The following is an 18,313-nucleotide window of genomic DNA, read 5'->3' on the forward strand; positions in this document are numbered from 1 at the left end:
GTGTGAGCAGGTGCATTATCGTGGTGCAAAATCCATGAATTGTTTTGCCACAAATCCGGGCGTTTTTTTCGGATTGCTTCACGCAAACGGCGTTGAACTTGTAGGTAGTACTCCTTATTGATTGTTTGACCTTGTGGCAAGAATTCATGATGCACTATGCCATTAAAATCGAAGAACACAGTGAGCATAACCTTCACATTCGACCGCACTTGTCGAGCCTTTTTCGGTCTTGGCGATCCAGAATGCCTCCACTGGGACGATTGAGCCTTAGTTTCGACATCATATCCGTAAACCCATGTTTCGTCACCTGTTATAACACGTTTCAGTAGATCCGCATCGTTGTCGACTTCATTGAGTGACTCTCGAGCAACTTCCATTCTCCGCTGTTTTTGTTCGAAATTCAACAATTTTGGAACAAATTTTGCTGCCACACGTTTCATACCCAAAACATCCGAAAAAATTTCATGGCATGAGCCAATTGATATGGCAACATCATCAGCGACTTCTCTGATTGTGATTCGGCGATCGTTCATAACCATTTCTTTCACTTTTTTCACGTTTTCATCGGTTGTTGATGTGCTTGGACGTCCAGGTCGTTCGTCATCTTCAACGTTTTCGCGGCCATCTTGGAAACGCTTATACCACTCGTAAATCCTTGTTTTACTCATAGCAGACTCACCATATGCCTTTATTAACATTTCACACACTTTATTACACTTTATTTCATTTTTTACGCAAAATTTAATACAAATTCTTTGATCCATTTTTTTTAACAAACAAAAATCGCCAAGCTCGAAAAACACGTCTAACCTTAACGGCTGCCACTTAAGAAGTAAACAATGAATATTACTGAAAATTTTATCGTACTTCAGGGGCATGTGTACCAACATAATAAAAAAAAAAAAATTTACAATCAGACTCTCCAAACCCGCGAAATTTAAAAATTCCCGTTACTTTTTGAACACACCTCGTATTATTCGCCTCCAGGAGCGATGTGAAATGCGCCGCAGCATTTGCTGGAGTGATGGAAGCAAATGCATTCTGAACAGCGTCTTTTGAGGTCTCCAGTTGTCTGATAACGATTCTGGGCGACTTTTTTTGTTCGATGTATCCATAACGTATTATCATAGGATGTCAGATCAGAACTACTTGGTGGCCATTTCAGAGGTGCCGGTAACGCTGGCAATCCTCTTGCTATCCATCTGTCTCTGAACACTTCGTTTAGGTATTCCCTCACACGTATTGCAAAATGAGCTGGTGCTCCATCTTGTTGAAACCAGATTCGATCACGAAGCCCCAAACGTTCCAATTGCGGGATAAACCGCTTTTTTTTTTGGCGAACGTCGCACTGTTGCTGCAACTTCCGCACAAATGTCTGCTCTTGTTGATGGTCTTCCAGAACGCGGTCTGTCCTTTAAAAATAGCTTCTTCTCCCAACGTAAATTTGTTGGTTTTGGTGGTGCTGCCCTATTAAATTTAACGTTAAAATCATTTTGGATCTCTCTCAAAGTTTTCCCAGTGTGAGGTCGTTCATGAGCCCAGGTACTCATGACGATTCGTTCCTCCAGGGTTATATTTTTATTCGTCAGTCATTCTTTTCACGACCTAATATCACCAGGATCACAAAACATCATGTAGCACACAGTTAGATGGCGGTTAATGGGACTTTTGGTACATACTGTATATTAATGATTCAAAGTTTAAAGATTTTTTATTATATCTAAAAAAAAACCTGTGGTATCAGCAGAAGTATACTAATTACAGCAATATTTGCTGCCTAAAAAAACAACGCTATACTTTCATTTTAACGCACAGCAAGCACCAGTCTGAAATAATACCTGAATTTTCTTTACACCTAGGCTGTAAACTAAAAACTTAACGCCAAAAAAACATTATATAGGGACATTTACTAAAAGACTAAGTTGCATGCCAGGGTAAAAAAAGGTAGAATTACGAGTAATTCTCTCGTAAAAGAGCCGAACAATTTGAGTTCCCTAGGGTCAGTTAATCAATGACAGCCAACATGTTAGCTCTTACTACTAATTCCTTTAGCTCTTACTACTAACTCCTTTAGCTCTTACTACTAACTCCTTTAGCTCTTACCACTAACTCCTTTAGCTCTTACTACTAACTCCTTTAGCTCTTACTACTAACTCCTTTAGCTCTTACTACTAACACCTTTAGCTCTTACTACTAACTCCTTTAGCTCTTACTACTAACTCCTTTAGCTCTTACTACTAACTCCTCATATGCTGGGCGCCCATGATAGCCGAACGGTTAGAGTTGAAGCCGGCAAAGTTAAGATGTATTTGTTGGTTAGTGGTTTCGATTCCCCGATGCCTTGGGGTATTTATTTAATGATTAATATGAGAAATTCAGTAAAGTATGTTTACTAATCACCTCTGCCCGATCATCTTGTTTGGTAGTTGGAGGTAAAGCATGACTAAAAAAGTAGGCATTACTTCACTTTCGTTGAACTACCATAATTAAAAAGAAAAGACCAACTTATTAAAAACAAAGTTCAAGGTAGGCAGAAGTAGCTGCCAATAAAACGCAGACTAATTATACTTTGTTCTATTGCTGGTTTTGTTTTATTCTTGTGATTTTTACCGTGAGGATTCACGTAGTTTTGCAATGAAGTTGAGGCTAAAAAAATCAATTCAATGAAGCTTACTTTAGATCAATAAGTTTTGATCGTAAAAATCTTCTTTTGAATCGTTCCCTTAGTTGGTACTTCAACCAAAACAGAAATGTTAACCTTCGAAGATTTTTCGTTTTTACATTGTTTCCGTTCTTACCAACTTTTCACCAAGTGAAGAACTTCTTTGGTTATTGTCTTACACTTACACAATTGAAAAAGCCACTCTTGTATTAAGCCTTGTATTAAGTTCTTTGTACTTCAGAACATCCATCACTTGTATTCTTCAACTCTCATTACATTAGCTGCCAGAAGTAGCTGCTTGGAAAGAATGGTTTGTAAAGTTCTTTTGCGTCCTCCAACGAGATTTTTATACGGGTCAAGCTTAATACCTTTTATCCATCTACATCCATCTCTCTGACTTCTAGCGTGGCCCTCATTGTGGAGAGAGTGCAAAAAAGTGGGACTCACAGTATAAAAGATTAGGATTCTAAAAAGCTTTGGAGAGGATCTCCGGTAGGAGGTAGTTAATAACTGTATACAGAGGTTCCGAGTTAAATAATCCGACTCTTTGTAGGTTTTACTAAGCCTACCATACCCTAAAAAAGACGGCCAGTCGCCAGAATAATCTGGTAGTAACCTCAGAGAGTTTCCTCTGTTCTGATCGTAAATCTGTTCTTAGAACCGCCTTTCATGGATTTGATGTACTCTCTCCAAAGTCATTTATTTACTGCCCTTGGTCGTTTGGAAGAAACCAAGAATGGAGTGAAGATTAGACATTATTTTATTAGGCCGTAAAAAAGAAAACTACCAAATGAACTTGCTTGCATTTTCAAACAAAGGATGATATTCCTGCTGGCGCTCTTAGCGTAGCTTAACTTTTTTGGAAAAATGGAAATCCATCTTTTCTTTTATGATCATTGCCAGTTCTCCTCAGGCTCCTCAGACTAGCCAAGGCGCCACGATAGCCGAGCGGTTAGAGGCGAGACTTGTGAAGCTAATATGTATTGTAGTACTGGGTTCGATTCCAGGTCTTAGGCCTTGGATTTTATTTAATCGTTATTAAAATAAAATTTCTGTATAAATTATCAATTATATGGTCAGAAAGCTGGCAGAAGAATACAGGAAGTGGGGATTAGATTAAATAAAATAAAATTAAATAAATAGAATAAAATAAAGTCTAAATTATAAAATTAAATAAAGTCAGCAGCTTTAAATACCTGGGCTCCTACCTTCAAGTGGACGGAACGTCCGAAATGGATATGGAAAAGAAGGTGACAAGCGCAAGGAAGGCGATTGGAATGCTGAATTCCATCTTATGGAACAGCAATGTCCAGATCAGCACCAAGAAGCATATCTATGAAGCGTTGGTTCAAAGCGTCTTGCTCTACTCATCAGAAACATGGACAGTCAGCAAGAAAATGCAGAAAAAGATAGAGGCGACTGAAATGGATTTCTCCCTCAGAGAGAGGAGGAGGAATGCGAATATAAGAAAAATAGTGGAGAAGCACAGCACAGTGACGGAAGGAATGGAAAAAAGGAAACTGATATGGTTCGGCCACGTGTTAAAGGGTGCCAGAAAGGAGAATGCCGAAGACTGTGATGCAATGGAGCCTGCCAGATAAACGGAAAAGGGGCAGGCCTAGGAACAGGTGGAAAAATGGCATCGAAGCGCTAATGGCTGGACGAGGGCTGTGCTAGCAAGACGCGATGAATAGAGTGCACTTGAGAAATAGTATAGATTGAATAGAGTAACTATGGTTCCTGCAGTGCACTACATTGTTGGTATATGTGTGAAGGGAAATTGGTCTGAGGAAACCTCAAGGTTGAGGAAAAATCCTTAAAAAAATAAAATAAAGTTTACAGTAAAGTATGTTTGCTAGACGCCTCCATCCAATTGGTAGCTGGACGTAAAGCCCGCCTGAAAAAAATAGGCAATTACTGTTCTTTACTTACTAGCCTATGGTCTACTTCGCGCTTTGTGTAAAGATCTAGAGTTGTGTCGTTTAGTTATGCGTGATATAGTTACCATTACCGAACATTATAGTAACTGCATTAAGGTTACCTTTCACAATGTAACCGAAACCAAAATCTATAACTACAAATTAAAACTTCTTCTCAACTTGGAAATTAATTTTAAACTGTTTTAGGTTTTCATTTATTTCATTTCAGTTTGTTCAGTTATATTATTTGTTCTCGCCTTAACTTTAAATAACATTTATTTTATATATAACACCAGCTTCACTCAAATTCAATGAAATTTATCAAAGTTAAAAGTTTCGTGACATTTTATCCATAGAGCTTTCCATTGTATTTAACCACGTTCCTTTCCCTACCGTTCTGGTCGTTCCACTTTAGTAAATAATATAACATATACAAAATATAACTGAGCAAGTACTCTAACTGAAAGGGTTGTGTTACTAAAAGCGGCCGCAATAACCACCATTAGATTCATACTAAAGATTAACTTAATCAATGGGTTAATTAGAAGTTAATTTAGATCTGGCAGTTTAACTTTGTAGATCTTTTGTTTTAAGTAAATTATATATATTTTAGTTTAATAATATTTAAATTTATTTATTTAAATATCCAGGGTTTCATTTTAAGACGGCTCAAATGCATTTCATGCTTAAACGGTTGATCTGAGCGAAAAATGGTAGAGGAAAAATTTGTTGCCAGTCACCTCTAGTTTCAGAATATGTGACTTGATTTTAGATTCCTGCCCGCATACGCGGCTGACGCGCTACCAAAAGTGATGGTTTGCAGTTGACCCCCATTTTCATATACACAGTTTTAAAGAGTTTAAAAAATTATGAAAGAAACCGGAAACCGCAATTCGTTATCTTCAAAATTAAAGGTGCTAGGCCGTTTCAAAATATGGTATTTGTTAATCATATTTCAGTTTTTTAACCTGTTATCAAAGAGAAAGAAGAGCACGCGATAGGTCATTTTTATGTATTTTTTCATCCCCTTTCTACTGGAAATATTGCCAAGGCAGTAAAGCTAGTATTTCTCTTAATATCGGGAAATAAGTCGTTTTCCAAGTGATTTTTCTAAGAAAAAACAAATGTTTAAGAGCTTTAGATGTTCTCAAAGCATACACAAAATGGCTAAAAATTAATTTTATATCTGTTAGGAACAAGAAGGTTTAATAATTATTTGGTAATTTTAGGAGAGTAAATTTGGGAGCTCGCAAGCCAGGTTAGCCAGGAGGTTATCAACTGCTCTCTGTATCTGAGGAGGCACCTTTGAAGGCACAGTTAATGCTTCACAAGCTGCGTTAAGTGCATTATTTGATAAATTAAGGAATAAGTTTGATCCTTTACATGAAAGATATTGATCACTTAAATATGTGGCAGGAGGTTTCTAATTTTTTTGGGGGTAATTAAACGCAACTCCCCCCAAAATTACCACCTAAATATTAAACCTTCTTGTTTGTAACAGATGTAAAATTATTTTTTTAAGAAAAATCACTCGGAAAACGACTAATTTTCCGATATTAAGAAAAATACTAGCTTTACTGGCTTGGCAATATTTTTAGTAGAAAGGTGATGAAAAAATACATAAAAATGACCTATCACGTGCTCTTCTTTCTCTTTGATAACAAGTTAAAAAAATTGAAATATGATTAATAAATACCAGATTTTGAAATGGCTAAGCACCTTTAATTTTAAAGATATCGAATTGCGATATCCGGTTTCTTTAATAACTTTTTGTACTCTTTAAAACTGTGTAATTGAAAATGGAGGTCAACTGCGAACCCTTAATTTTCAGCAGCGTATGCGGGCAGGAATCTAAAATCAAGTCACATATTCTGAAACTAGAGGTGACGGGCAACAAATTTTTCCTCTACCATTTTTTTGCTCAGATCAACCGTTTAAGCATGAAATGCATTTGAGCCGTCTTAAAATGAACACTCTGTATTATATTTCTCTCGCCTTTCTTATATTTATAAAGAGTTATAATTCATATTTAGTCTAAAGATGGAATTATTTAAGTGTAAAAAAAAGAATCATTGATACCAACCCCAGTTTTGTGCATTCAACTAGAAATAAAAGATTGTCATTTTGTTCTGTATTTCCGTTTGGCCCAACATCCTGCTTTATTGTGTCTTTCTTTCCGCTGACATTTATTTTCTTTCTATCTACATTGTTTTTTATTTACACTACAAAAATTATCCCACAATCAAACGTGTTTATCAAACATTTAATCAATGTTTAACGTTATTCAAGTCTTTTTTATCAGATAATACTCGTAAACCATTTCATTATATGCAATGCTGTAGATTTACTAAAGAACAACATTTTTGCCAACTTTAATCATCTCAAGGATTCTTTTCTCGGGCTGGAGAAATCAAAACTATGCTCAAAATGGGTACATTAAAAAACAAAAATTATTACAAGAAAGTATTGCAGACATACTTTAGTAGATTTGCGTTTATGTTTATATTTCCGTTTTAACAATGCTCGAATAATGTAAAACAAAACAACGCGAAACAAAAGAAAAATCTCTAACGTTATTTCTTCTTTATTGAGCATAAAAATATCAAACATAAAATCAAGTTTGAATCCGTAGTAAACTTGAGGAATGCTCCGTTTGAAATAAGGCCATGTTGTATTCCATGTTTTTATGACCTTCTACTTTGGCTGTATCCATGTACACTATTCTGCGTATTAGTTTAATAAAAAAAAGTGAATGGTAATATTCAAGCTTGGCTAAATAAAAGAAAAAATATTATATTCCTGCAATAAAACCAATAAATGTTATGGACATTTTTATTTTTTTCTACCAGATTAAAGTGCAACAGATATATTTCTAAGGAAAGCATTTTCTTTTAGGCCATTTGATTGCCGAAAAACAAAATAAATACATCTGAAAATTAAATATCCATCAGCATCTCAGTAGATCACACCAGTCCAATAGCACTTGACACTTGACACTATTTAAAATAATTCACAACACTATTCGCACTAAAACTGTATATCACGCACCAAGTATAACTTAAACACAATTTATAAAACATAACTTCACTTTAACACTCACTAATATTCACTTAAAAAATCACGTTAATAAAGAGACACTGGAACCAGTGGCCACCGGAAACTGGCCTGGCAGATCAACTGGTTATCAAAGGTTATTAGGTTATAACCACCTTTTTTTTTTCATTTATTTTCATACTATCAAAATAAAATGTAATTAATGAATATGTAATTAGCGAATTAGTGATTTATTCCATCAATTTTTATTATGAAAGGCGATATAATTAAATCAATGCTAAGAAAAAATTGATGTTAACACTGTACAACTTGAAATTTCTATCAGCATAAAATTTCCGTATAAAAATTCTCTAATTAAATTATTTTTTGATAGATAGTGAATGAAAATAGTTAAAAAAAGTTGGTAATAACCTTATAACCTTAGATAACCTGCTGATCTGACTGGCCAGTTACCGGCGCCCTTCTTTAAGTAGTTCGTGTGCTTCGTTATTAACGGGATTTTTTAAGTGAATTTAGTCGTGTTAAACTAAAGTTCGGTTTTATAAATAGTGTTCAAGTTATACTTAGTGCGTGATAATCAGTTTTAGTGCGAATAGTGTTGTGAATTATTTTAAATGGTGTCAAGTGCTATTGGAATGGTGATCTACTGAGATGCTGATGGATATTCCTTAATCAAGGTAAGACTTTATTATCAAATATTTATTTTAATTTCAATTATATTTTTATTACTCTTGCAAGGTAATAGCATGTTATCATTTAATTATTACTTACAAATTAATATTCACTACGTTCAGTGTTGGTTAAATTAAATTAACATTCATGGTTTCCTCTCAATTATTTTTGCAATTGATATCTAAACCTTTTTAATATATTCTTTGTTCATTTCTTTTTAATCGACAAAAAGGTTTTGCCTTCATTAGGGTTTTGTATATTTCGATCAATAAAAGAACCATTCCCCCCAAAAAAGTTTATTTTTCCTGAAAAAGATGTGATCATGATGGTACATTTGGTTCTTTAAGTTGGCTCTTTCCAAGCGAATATTAACTCCTTAGAATAAGCTGATTTTTTTTAATCATTTATTTCAGAAAGATTATTATTAATATTTAATATTATTAAAATCGTATTCTGTATTCTTATTTCATCCTTTCTGGTGCGTTCTTCAACGCCATCCTACTACTTGCTTAGGTTTCATTGTTATTCTCGTCCTTTTTTCCAAAAATACTCCACAACTCCATTGACAAGCCTGGTAAGGTTTTGAACGCTAGATTTGAAATATGTAACTTGTAAATAATCTTTTTGTGAGAAGTGAGCTAGCCAATTCCTCAGAGATTTTGGCTACCCTTAGATTATCCTAAATCCTAGTGATTTAAACAACCCAGACACATCCGTAACACTTATTTAATATTTACAAGTCTTGCAGAGCTAGTCTATATATGGTGCAATTTAAATACTCAATACTCGTTCAAACAACCACAACGCCTGCGATCTATGAACAAATAACTGAAACTTTAGTGAACTTAAAATAGATCTTTTAGTACACTATGTATGTGACTCAATTGCTATTATTTATGCAAAATCTACAATCTACAACACCAGTCTCTTGTTTTTATGCACCAGGTTGACAGTTTTTTTTTTATGCTTAAATTTGTCAGGAATTTAAATTTTTCGAAATTCATTTTTAACAATAAATATTCCCTCTTTTTTAATAGAATAGAATCTTTCTCTGTCAAATTAAACCTGTCCAATAAAAGTCGAGTTTTTAAAATAAAGAAATAATCAAGAAAATTACAGTTTTATAAATAAAAAAAAAGTGAGTACATAATTTATAATACAAAAGAAGGATTAATTTGATTAAATGGAATATTTAATCTGATCCATAATTCGTTTCCATTATTCCTCTCTTCGGGGATTTTATATCTACAGTTAGTTATTGAATGTTTTCTATCTAGAATTCGGTCTTTTCTCTTCGAGTGTAGAATTTTCTGCTTTAATAGAACGGGGACTTGGTTAGATTAGCAGTTGTAGGTGTCCTATCCTAGTAATATTTAAATTTACTTTCCTATCGCTTGAAGTCCATAGTCTTTATTTTATTATAATGAAATAATCGATTCAAACATGCCAATTTCTCTAGACTACAATCGTTTGCCTTATTTCTAATTAACCGTTGCTAATTTTTTATGACCTATTGTGGCATCTACCATAATAATATACATAATTTACTGGTTTGTTACTTTAACAAGCACTTTATAAAAGCTTCTACCATGTGTAGTAGTTTTCTAATACTTTAAGATAAAAAAAAAACATTGCTGGCTAAGCAGAGCGAGATAAAATAAAATGAAGAAGTTGTATGATATGTGGGTTTTTTTAAATGGTATAGAAATTATTTAAAAATTAAACATTCTTTGTCCAGAATGAAGTGTTGATTTTCTTTGTTCTTTGGGCCTGGTTTCAAAATAAAGAAGAATACCTACATTTTATTTTATTTTGTTATATAAGGAAGTATTTTATTTTGATTGAATATTTAAACAATTAAAGTTTTGTTCGTTACTCATCGGAATAAAAATAGATAAATAATCTATATTAAACTTGATAAATAAGTTATGAAACCAATAAAGGCTTATTTTTATTATTATTATTATTATTATTATTATTACATATTTCTTTGTTCACTGGTATGAATTTTCTCGTTGTTCAGTTATATAATTTCTTTGAACAAAATATAAATAGAGGTTATAATATGGTTATGAACAATCTCTTCAATTTTAAGCACATAATCTGTTCTCACTGAAATAGTACTTTCAGCCGAATTGTTACCACTCTCCTATTTTACAATGAAAATGGTCTGTGTTTTGTACTCTTTTTTTTTGTTGAAACAATTAGACCAACTCTCTTGTATTATATTATCCTCTTAAATATATAAATAAATCTTTGCACCATCGAGTCCTTTGGGAATAGCAAAATACCCGAATTAGCATGAATTTAAAATACAGTCGACTCTCGATAATTCGAACCTCAATAATTCGAATTTTTCGATAATTCGAACTCTACAGCTGTTAACTTCAGTAAATCGAAAAAATGCAGTGTATTTCGATACGCTCGATAACTCGAAATCCTTTTCTTAACAACAGGGGGAGAGAAGGCTCTATAATTCGAACGAGGCCGCTTCCCCTCTTTATAATTCGAATTTTCCCTAGTAATGTTTACTTCTCATTTTCCGCTTATTGTTCATTTCCTGCGTAATGTTTCCCTCTTCTTTCAGCCCAGTTTAACTTTACAATTCTCTTTCCTAGTTTGTCATGATGGGAAGTACGTCTCCCTTACTGTGTCCGACAAAAAAAAAAAATTATCGCGGCCGTGGAAAGTGGTTCGAAAAGAAAATGATATCGCCAAAACTTTCAATATTCCACCATCAACGCTTTCTACAACTCTAAGTCACTGACTAAGTCAAGCCACATTGTAACAAAAAACTGTTCTTCATTTTTTAAATTAGGTACATATGTATATTATTATTTATTGAAATGTTAATACATATGTAATTTTTTGTTCTTTTTTGTCGTTTTCATTATTTTTACTCTTTTATTACTTAAGGCTGTATATGTCTTAAACTTAGGTAAGCTCATACGTATTTTCAATATAGTGCATATGTACATAATAAAAACTCTTAATAATTCGAATTTTGTTTCCCTCTTCTTGATAATTCGAAGTCTCGATAATTCGATTTTTTCTTGTAGTCCCTTGGATTTCGATTTATCGAGAGTCGACTGTAACTTAAAACTGGAGAATAAATTTATTAAATTTTGTTACAGTCAGTATTTTTTTGTTGGAATATAATGAAAAATAAAATATGGAATTTTACTATCAATTCAGGTAGAAGTGTAAATTTGCTTAATATATGTTCATGGTTCGTAGCTAGAAGTCATTCATTTTGTTCATAGAGTTTGAGACAGTTTTATAGCCTTAATTAGGAGTATAGGAGATATTAATATGGACTACTAGATAAGCAATTACTGGGAATCAATACCATTAAAAATATTATAAAGTTTATTCTGGGTTAGTTACGAATTACTTTGTCCAGACATTGGAGGGTCATATTTTATTATCGATTAAAACGTCACTAACTTTATTTTTTATTTGTTTACAAAAACTATTTTGACGTGAATGCGTCTTTTAAATTTGCTATCATATGGAGGCAATCCGAAAAACCTAATGATACCAAAATCGGGAGATACAGTTTGGCGTTATAGTTTCGAATCTATCGTCTACATCCAAAATTAAATTAGACCACTGGATAGCTAAAGGATCAAAGAATTCATTACGATAAGCGAGGACTGTGACGCATCGCGCGCGGTGGAGGGGTAAGCGCCGCCATTTTGAGATAATTTTGCTGCGTATCGAGATTTGCAATTAGTATAACTTTTGACTCGGAGAAGCTACGATGTTCGTTTAAGTTTTAATCGTGAGCTGTCGTCACAATCTATCAATTGTATATAAAACATTAGTGTAAAATAGTGACAGTGAATATAATAAGGTGTTAGAATAAAAAAATATTATCAAAAATATATAATGTCGCCCTATACGCATCGAAAAGCCAAAACCAAATACAGAGATCGTATACGGTTGGAAAGGGCTACTCAAGAACAATCGAATGGTAATAATAAAACCTATTGACCGAGTCAAGCTGTGTCGGGAACGTAAAAGAATGAATGTGGCCGAGCGGATCAACGACGGTGTCAGTACATCTGCAGCTGGGGCGGTTGAAATTATGCAAGTGGATGATGAAATCGATTCTACATCGACAATGGACTGTATCGCACCGCTGTTGGGTTCTAAATCGCGGCTCAATGAGTTTAATTTCATCAACGTCGATAAATAATGACAAATTTGATTTCATCCTAAATACATAAATAAAAATATTTTATATAAAAAATGTAACCCGTTACGTAAACGTATTCACGTACAACACACGGCCATGTCCATTAAATTTATTGTATTCTACATGATAAGTTATGCTTTCATTAAGTGCAGTTTATAGCTTAAATAAAGAAACTCATTTTAAACCTAATTCCAATAATAAAACTAGAAATATTTTAAAACAATACTTTGAAGTAAAAAAAACGAAGCAGTTTAAAAAAAAAAAATCCATGTTACATTGCGATAAAATCCACATTGTACAATATTGTACTTCTTTTTTCTCTCTTTTCGAATTCAAATGCACATTTTTGTTTTGCTATCTACTCTGAAAATCTCTTGGACAAACACGAATCACACGTTGAACATGCCCGACGGCATGCAAAGTATCATACCTCACTGTACAGGAAACAAAAAAAAAATGTGACAATTATATTTTTAGAACTGAACTCGTTTCGCAAATGTATTCAAAGAACTAAAATTGAAAAAAAAGATAGTCTTTTAGCGCTGATGGCAAAAAATGTGGTGTTTTTTCGAGATAAAAATATAAAAATGGCAATTTTTAGATTCCTGTTCTCAAATATATTACTAATTCTTGATTATAAAGGCAGAGTTTTTACTACAAAAACAACTTTTTTTACCAGAATGTGACCATATTTCTTGTTAAGAACAGTTTAGAACTGCTTTATTATAACTGATTTTTTAATTTATTGTGAATACAATAATTTATTGTTATTTCTTAAGTAATATGTAAATAAGTGACAGTTAATGTACACAGTATGTACGTAAGTAAGTAACCGTTATGTACCAATAACAAAGATAATTTCTTAAAATTGTAATTATAAATATTGTAAAGTTTTTCTATCTTTTTAACTAAAAACTTCACAACTATAACTAATGCCTGCCACTAGTTAATTTAATATGTGGGTTTGATAAATAATAAAACTCGCTAAATTTGTAAGTAATAACCTGATTTATTAACACATTAACATTAACTAACATGAACATTTACTAGCAACTAACGCTATTCATTACAGTCACCATTTACAACAGTCACAACAGTTTACTGTTACTTACTCACTACGTAACGCCACAAAACTGTTCCACGACTCGTCCGCACTGCACCGAATTGCACTAGTCTCAGCTGCACTAACACAGCTCTATTCACTAACTGACTAACCGCCTAACTGGCTAACTCTGAAGCACTCCGCAACACTGACACTCTCCAAACTGTCACTTCCAAAGTGTCTCTCCAAACTAACTTTCCAAGACTGATTGCCAAGATTAACTCAAAACTCACTCAAAGACTTCACTAAAAACTCTAATAACTAACTTCTCCAGCTGTGTCTGCCTCCTTTTAACTGCGACTGTCCCACTCCGTCTGTGTCACGCCCACCGGCTGGTCACTGGCTGAGGAAAACACATGCTGCCACCACCCCAACTGGGGCCGCCCTTCTCCAACCTTCTGTCACACTCAAACTCCGTCTGCCTTGCTCCCACCTGCCGCTCATTGGCTGGAAAACACATACTGCCACCACCCCCAACTGGGGCCGCCTCCTCCAATTGTCTGTCTCACTCCTACCTGTCAATCACTGGCTGGGAAAACACATACTGCCACCACCCCAACTGGAGCCTTTCTCTTAGCTGGCTTTTACACAGCGGTGGTCCGTTACAGGCTACGGTCACTAAACTCCTACAACAATATAGCCCTTTCTCCTCTGGCCGGAGGAGACCGGCCTTTTGTTTACACAGTGTCGGCTTGTTACCGACTTTGGTCGCTTAACCCCTAGAACAATCTAGGCCTTTCTTTTTCGGCTCAGGTAGAGACCGGCCTTTTGTTCACACAGTGGCGGCATGTTACCGACTTTGGTCGCTCAACCCCTAGAACAATCTATGCCTTTCTTCTCTGCCCAGGTCAACTTCGTTACAATATTAAGGATTCAATTAATGAGGAACCGGTCAAAGAACCAAAAAAACATTTCTGTCTTTCGCCAGCATTTCGTAATATCCAGGCCCTGAAGTAGGGCAATAAATTTGTCAATAAGTAGGCCACCATTTTGTTTGGGCCCTAAGCGTTACTGCATTCCCTGCACTCACCCTTTGCTTCACCATCCCTGCTGAATGGGGGCAAAAACGTTATAAACATTTATTAAACAAATTTTTGAAAAAAATAAATAAATTATATAAAAGCAATGGAGGAAAAATTATTTACAATCTTAAAAATATTAAATTGAATTTCAAAGAAGTATTTTTTATTCATTTTAATAAGTTTTGATCTTTTTTTTTCATTTATTTTCCTTTTAAGTTTTTCATGAGTAGAATGTAAAAGAAAAATATTTTACGCATTTTCTCTTTGGTTTATGAAATTTTGCACTAATGACATTTCACAAGTATATCTACTTTAATGTTTATATAAGTTGAAATAATAATGAAGAACACTGAAAGCGCACAAAAATTTCAAAAAGAGAAAATGTACTATTACAGTATTTTTTCAAAGTGAAATACTGTTTGTTAAAAATATGTATTTAATGATTTCTTGCCCACAATATCCATCTTGCTCGAGATTCCTTGGTACATTTTTTGTTTTATACAAAAATATTTATTTATAAATAATAAAATATTGAATTTAAATAGTTAATTATTTTTCTGGTGGAAAATTAATATCGAAAACCGTTCACGAGTAGATAAAATTGTAACTTTGATCTTAAATATCTCAACTAATATTAGGGATATCGAAACGGGGTTAATGTCATTTTTCACAATGTTTTATGTAGTTTTCATAATCATTGTCAAAACCAGTGGTCCTTATGGAACCCCAATCGGGTTTTTGGCCGTAACTCCGCAAAACATGAAGATACAGCATCGGGGATGGAAAATTTGAAAACTAAACAAAAAAAAACATATAGTTTACTTCATGGGTTTTTTCGAAATTCCGCTGTCCTAAAAAGTTATTAGCGATTGGTGCGTTTTAAATGGATCACCCTGTATACATATGTTTATACATGTAGGGTGTATACGGAGGAGTGGTCGAAACTTGGGGAGGTGATTCTACAGCTCAAATGCAACAAAAAATATTCTCTTCACTTTGGCCCGATTCTCAATAGTGTCCAAGATATTTACATTTTTAACTTTTCCGTCGATATTCGCGTTTTTCGCTATAAAAACGGCCGTAACTTTTCTATTCTTTATTCTACAACAAATCTGCTTATTCCAAACGAAAGAGCATTAAATTTCCTATAAATCTGCTTAACCCAGAGCCTCAAAACGATGAACAGAGGGGTGTAATTGCAGAAAACTGGGATTTTGCGAACTGACTTTTCATTACTAATTTACTCAAATGTCAACTTTTGGAGAAGGAACAAATAGGAAAGTAACCATTTTAGTTTTTAACAATTATTATTTAATAAAACGGAAGTAAAAAATAAAGTAGCAATAAAACGCAGTAGTTGACTACAATTGTTGGTGCAACTTATTTTAATGACATAATGGAGGTTTTTTGATCAAAGTTAATTAATAATTCAAAAATAAAATGGTCATTTTCTTTTTGTTCCTTCTCCAAAAATTGATTGATTTTGAATTATTATTAATTAACTTTGATGAAAAAAAAACCTCCATTTTGTCGTTAAAATATGTTGCACAAACAATTGTAGTCAAGAAACTAAAAATTTGCCACAATTCTTTCCCACTTCCTTGTTTGAATAGTTCGAACGATTTTTGTAGCAATTTTGGCTAGGCACCTCCCTATAGTACTTTTTTACTAATGTGTTTTATCGCTACTTTATTTTTTACTTCCGTTTTTTAAAATAATAATTGTTCTAAACTAAAATGGTTACTAAAATGGTAAAAATTGATATTTGAGTAAATTAGTAATGAAAAGTCAGTTCGCAAAATCCCAGATTTCTGCATTTACACCCCTCTGTTCGGGGTAGGGTTTTATTAAAAACCAAAAAAATCCATATGATCTTGAAGCTCAATAAATGCGCAACTTTTTCTGAAATTATGTGATTCCTTGATTCATTAACCACTGAAAAAATGCAGTTGAAAATTTTAACAGAAATCATCGAGAACGAATTTTTAGACATTAAAGTAAAAATTTCATTGTTATAAGAAACGTTTTGAGGCTCTGGGTTAGCAGACTTATAGGAAATTTAATGCTCTTTCGTTTGGAATAAGCAGATTTGATGTAGGCTAAAGGATAGAAAAGTTACGGCCGTTTTAATGGTGAAAAACGCGAATATCGACGGAAAAGTTAAAAATGCAAATATCTTGGACACTATTGAGAATCGGGCCAAAGTGAAGAGAATATTTTTTGTTGCATTTGAGCTGTAGAATCACCTCCCCAAGTTTCGACCACTCCTCCGTATACACCCTGTATATAAAAAAGAAAAATATAAAGTAACATTATTAGGGATTAGTGTATTGGAATCCTGGGTTCGAAGATTAGATTTTCTCTTCCTCGAAGAGCTCATTGTCCGACGGTGGACAGTGTTGTTTGTAATGAGAGGACACTTCCCGAAGGCCGGCATTGCACTGAAAAAAGCTCCGGGCGCCAATAAACTTAGATGTTGAAGCGCCTTAAATAATGAAAAATATAAAGTTAGCTCAAATTACCTGTCCAATTAGTTCTTGGAAAATATAATTTTTTTTTCTTGCGTAACTGGAAGGTAGGATATTAAAATAAACAAAAATAAAATTGAATTAATTAATCAGAAATAGTCTATAAGCTGGGGCGTGTGTTGGTCTAGTGGTCAAGAGCGTGGCTTTGTGTGATGAAGATCACTGGTTCGAATCTCGCGTATGACTACTTTTTATTTGTTAGAAAAAAATTGTTAATAATAAAGTGTGAACATCTGCTTCCGTCCGCCGACACCTAAATTGGTCAGTTGCACGTTAAGCTCGGTTGAAAAATTTCACTTAGTCTATATGCTCAAGCCTATACAGTATTTTTTTTGTATAAATTCCGCCATCAATGCACTTCGTTCAATTGGTTGATCACCTAAGTTATGTAAGAGCATACAGTTAACCCACTTTCAGTATTATTGTTAGTTGAATACTTTTGAGCAATTTAAAATTTTGTTAAAAAATATTTTGAACGCAGAAGTTCCACTGGTAGCGCTCTCAATTATTTATTTATTTATTTATTTATTTTATTAACAAGCTTATAGGAGCAACACCTTTAGCCCGGAGTTGCTACAAATGAAAAAAGAACTTAAACTACACATTCCATAAATTAAAGTAATAAAATACAAATAATAACATAATACATAGTAAACATAAAAAAATACATAATAGAGGTGATGAAAAAACTAAGGAGGAAAAAACATAAAAAAAGAAAAAGAAAAAAGGAAAACCCGAATAACATCATTCGTTTATCAAAAAACTTATAATTTTTAAAGCCTCAGAAACATAGTTATAAACATCACACATTTGTAATTTAGACCCAATTGATAACAAAGTCTGGTACTGATGTTGGGGAGGTGACAAGGAATCAATATACTTTGCTAAGTAATATGTACGTAAAACTTGGTAGACGGGGCAGTCAAATAGAAAATGGATTAAAGAATCGGGGGCCAAGTCATGGCACAGACTGCAGATACTATTACTGTCAAAAACATATTTGATGCCATTACAGTACAGAGTTGCAATTTTAAGGTTTGCTAATCTTAACTGAAGTATAATCCTTACTAAATTAATTGAACAATTCTAATCTAAATAATTCTCTGTTAGGCCTAAGGCGCTTAAATTTCTGTACTGTGCATTAAATCTGCAA

The 18,313-nt window shown here is 33.6% G+C and overlaps 1 protein-coding gene across 4 annotated transcripts in view; it reads left to right on the forward strand.

The window, feature by feature from the left end:
• LOC141458632 (neurotrimin-like) overlaps positions 1-18,313 on the forward strand; it is a 747,333-nt gene that overhangs the window by 365,517 nt on the left and 363,503 nt on the right. Inside the window, exon 1 of one of the 4 annotated variants that reach the window (XM_074136889.1) lies at positions 13,216-13,332. The exons of the other annotated variants lie outside the window; for them this stretch is intronic. Within the exon in view, the coding sequence (XP_073992990.1) occupies positions 13,323-13,332 (10 nt within the window). The 5' untranslated portion in view covers positions 13,216-13,322. Of the gene's footprint in view, positions 1-13,215; positions 13,333-18,313 lie in introns of those variants that run through there. 4 annotated transcript variants of the gene reach the window in all.

The sequence above is a fragment of the Rhodnius prolixus genome, unplaced genomic scaffold (assembly GCF_049639745.1).
Source record: "Rhodnius prolixus isolate KJV_2025 unplaced genomic scaffold, Rpr scaffold_5, whole genome shotgun sequence".
Classification (NCBI taxonomy): domain Eukaryota; kingdom Metazoa; phylum Arthropoda; class Insecta; order Hemiptera; family Reduviidae; genus Rhodnius; species Rhodnius prolixus.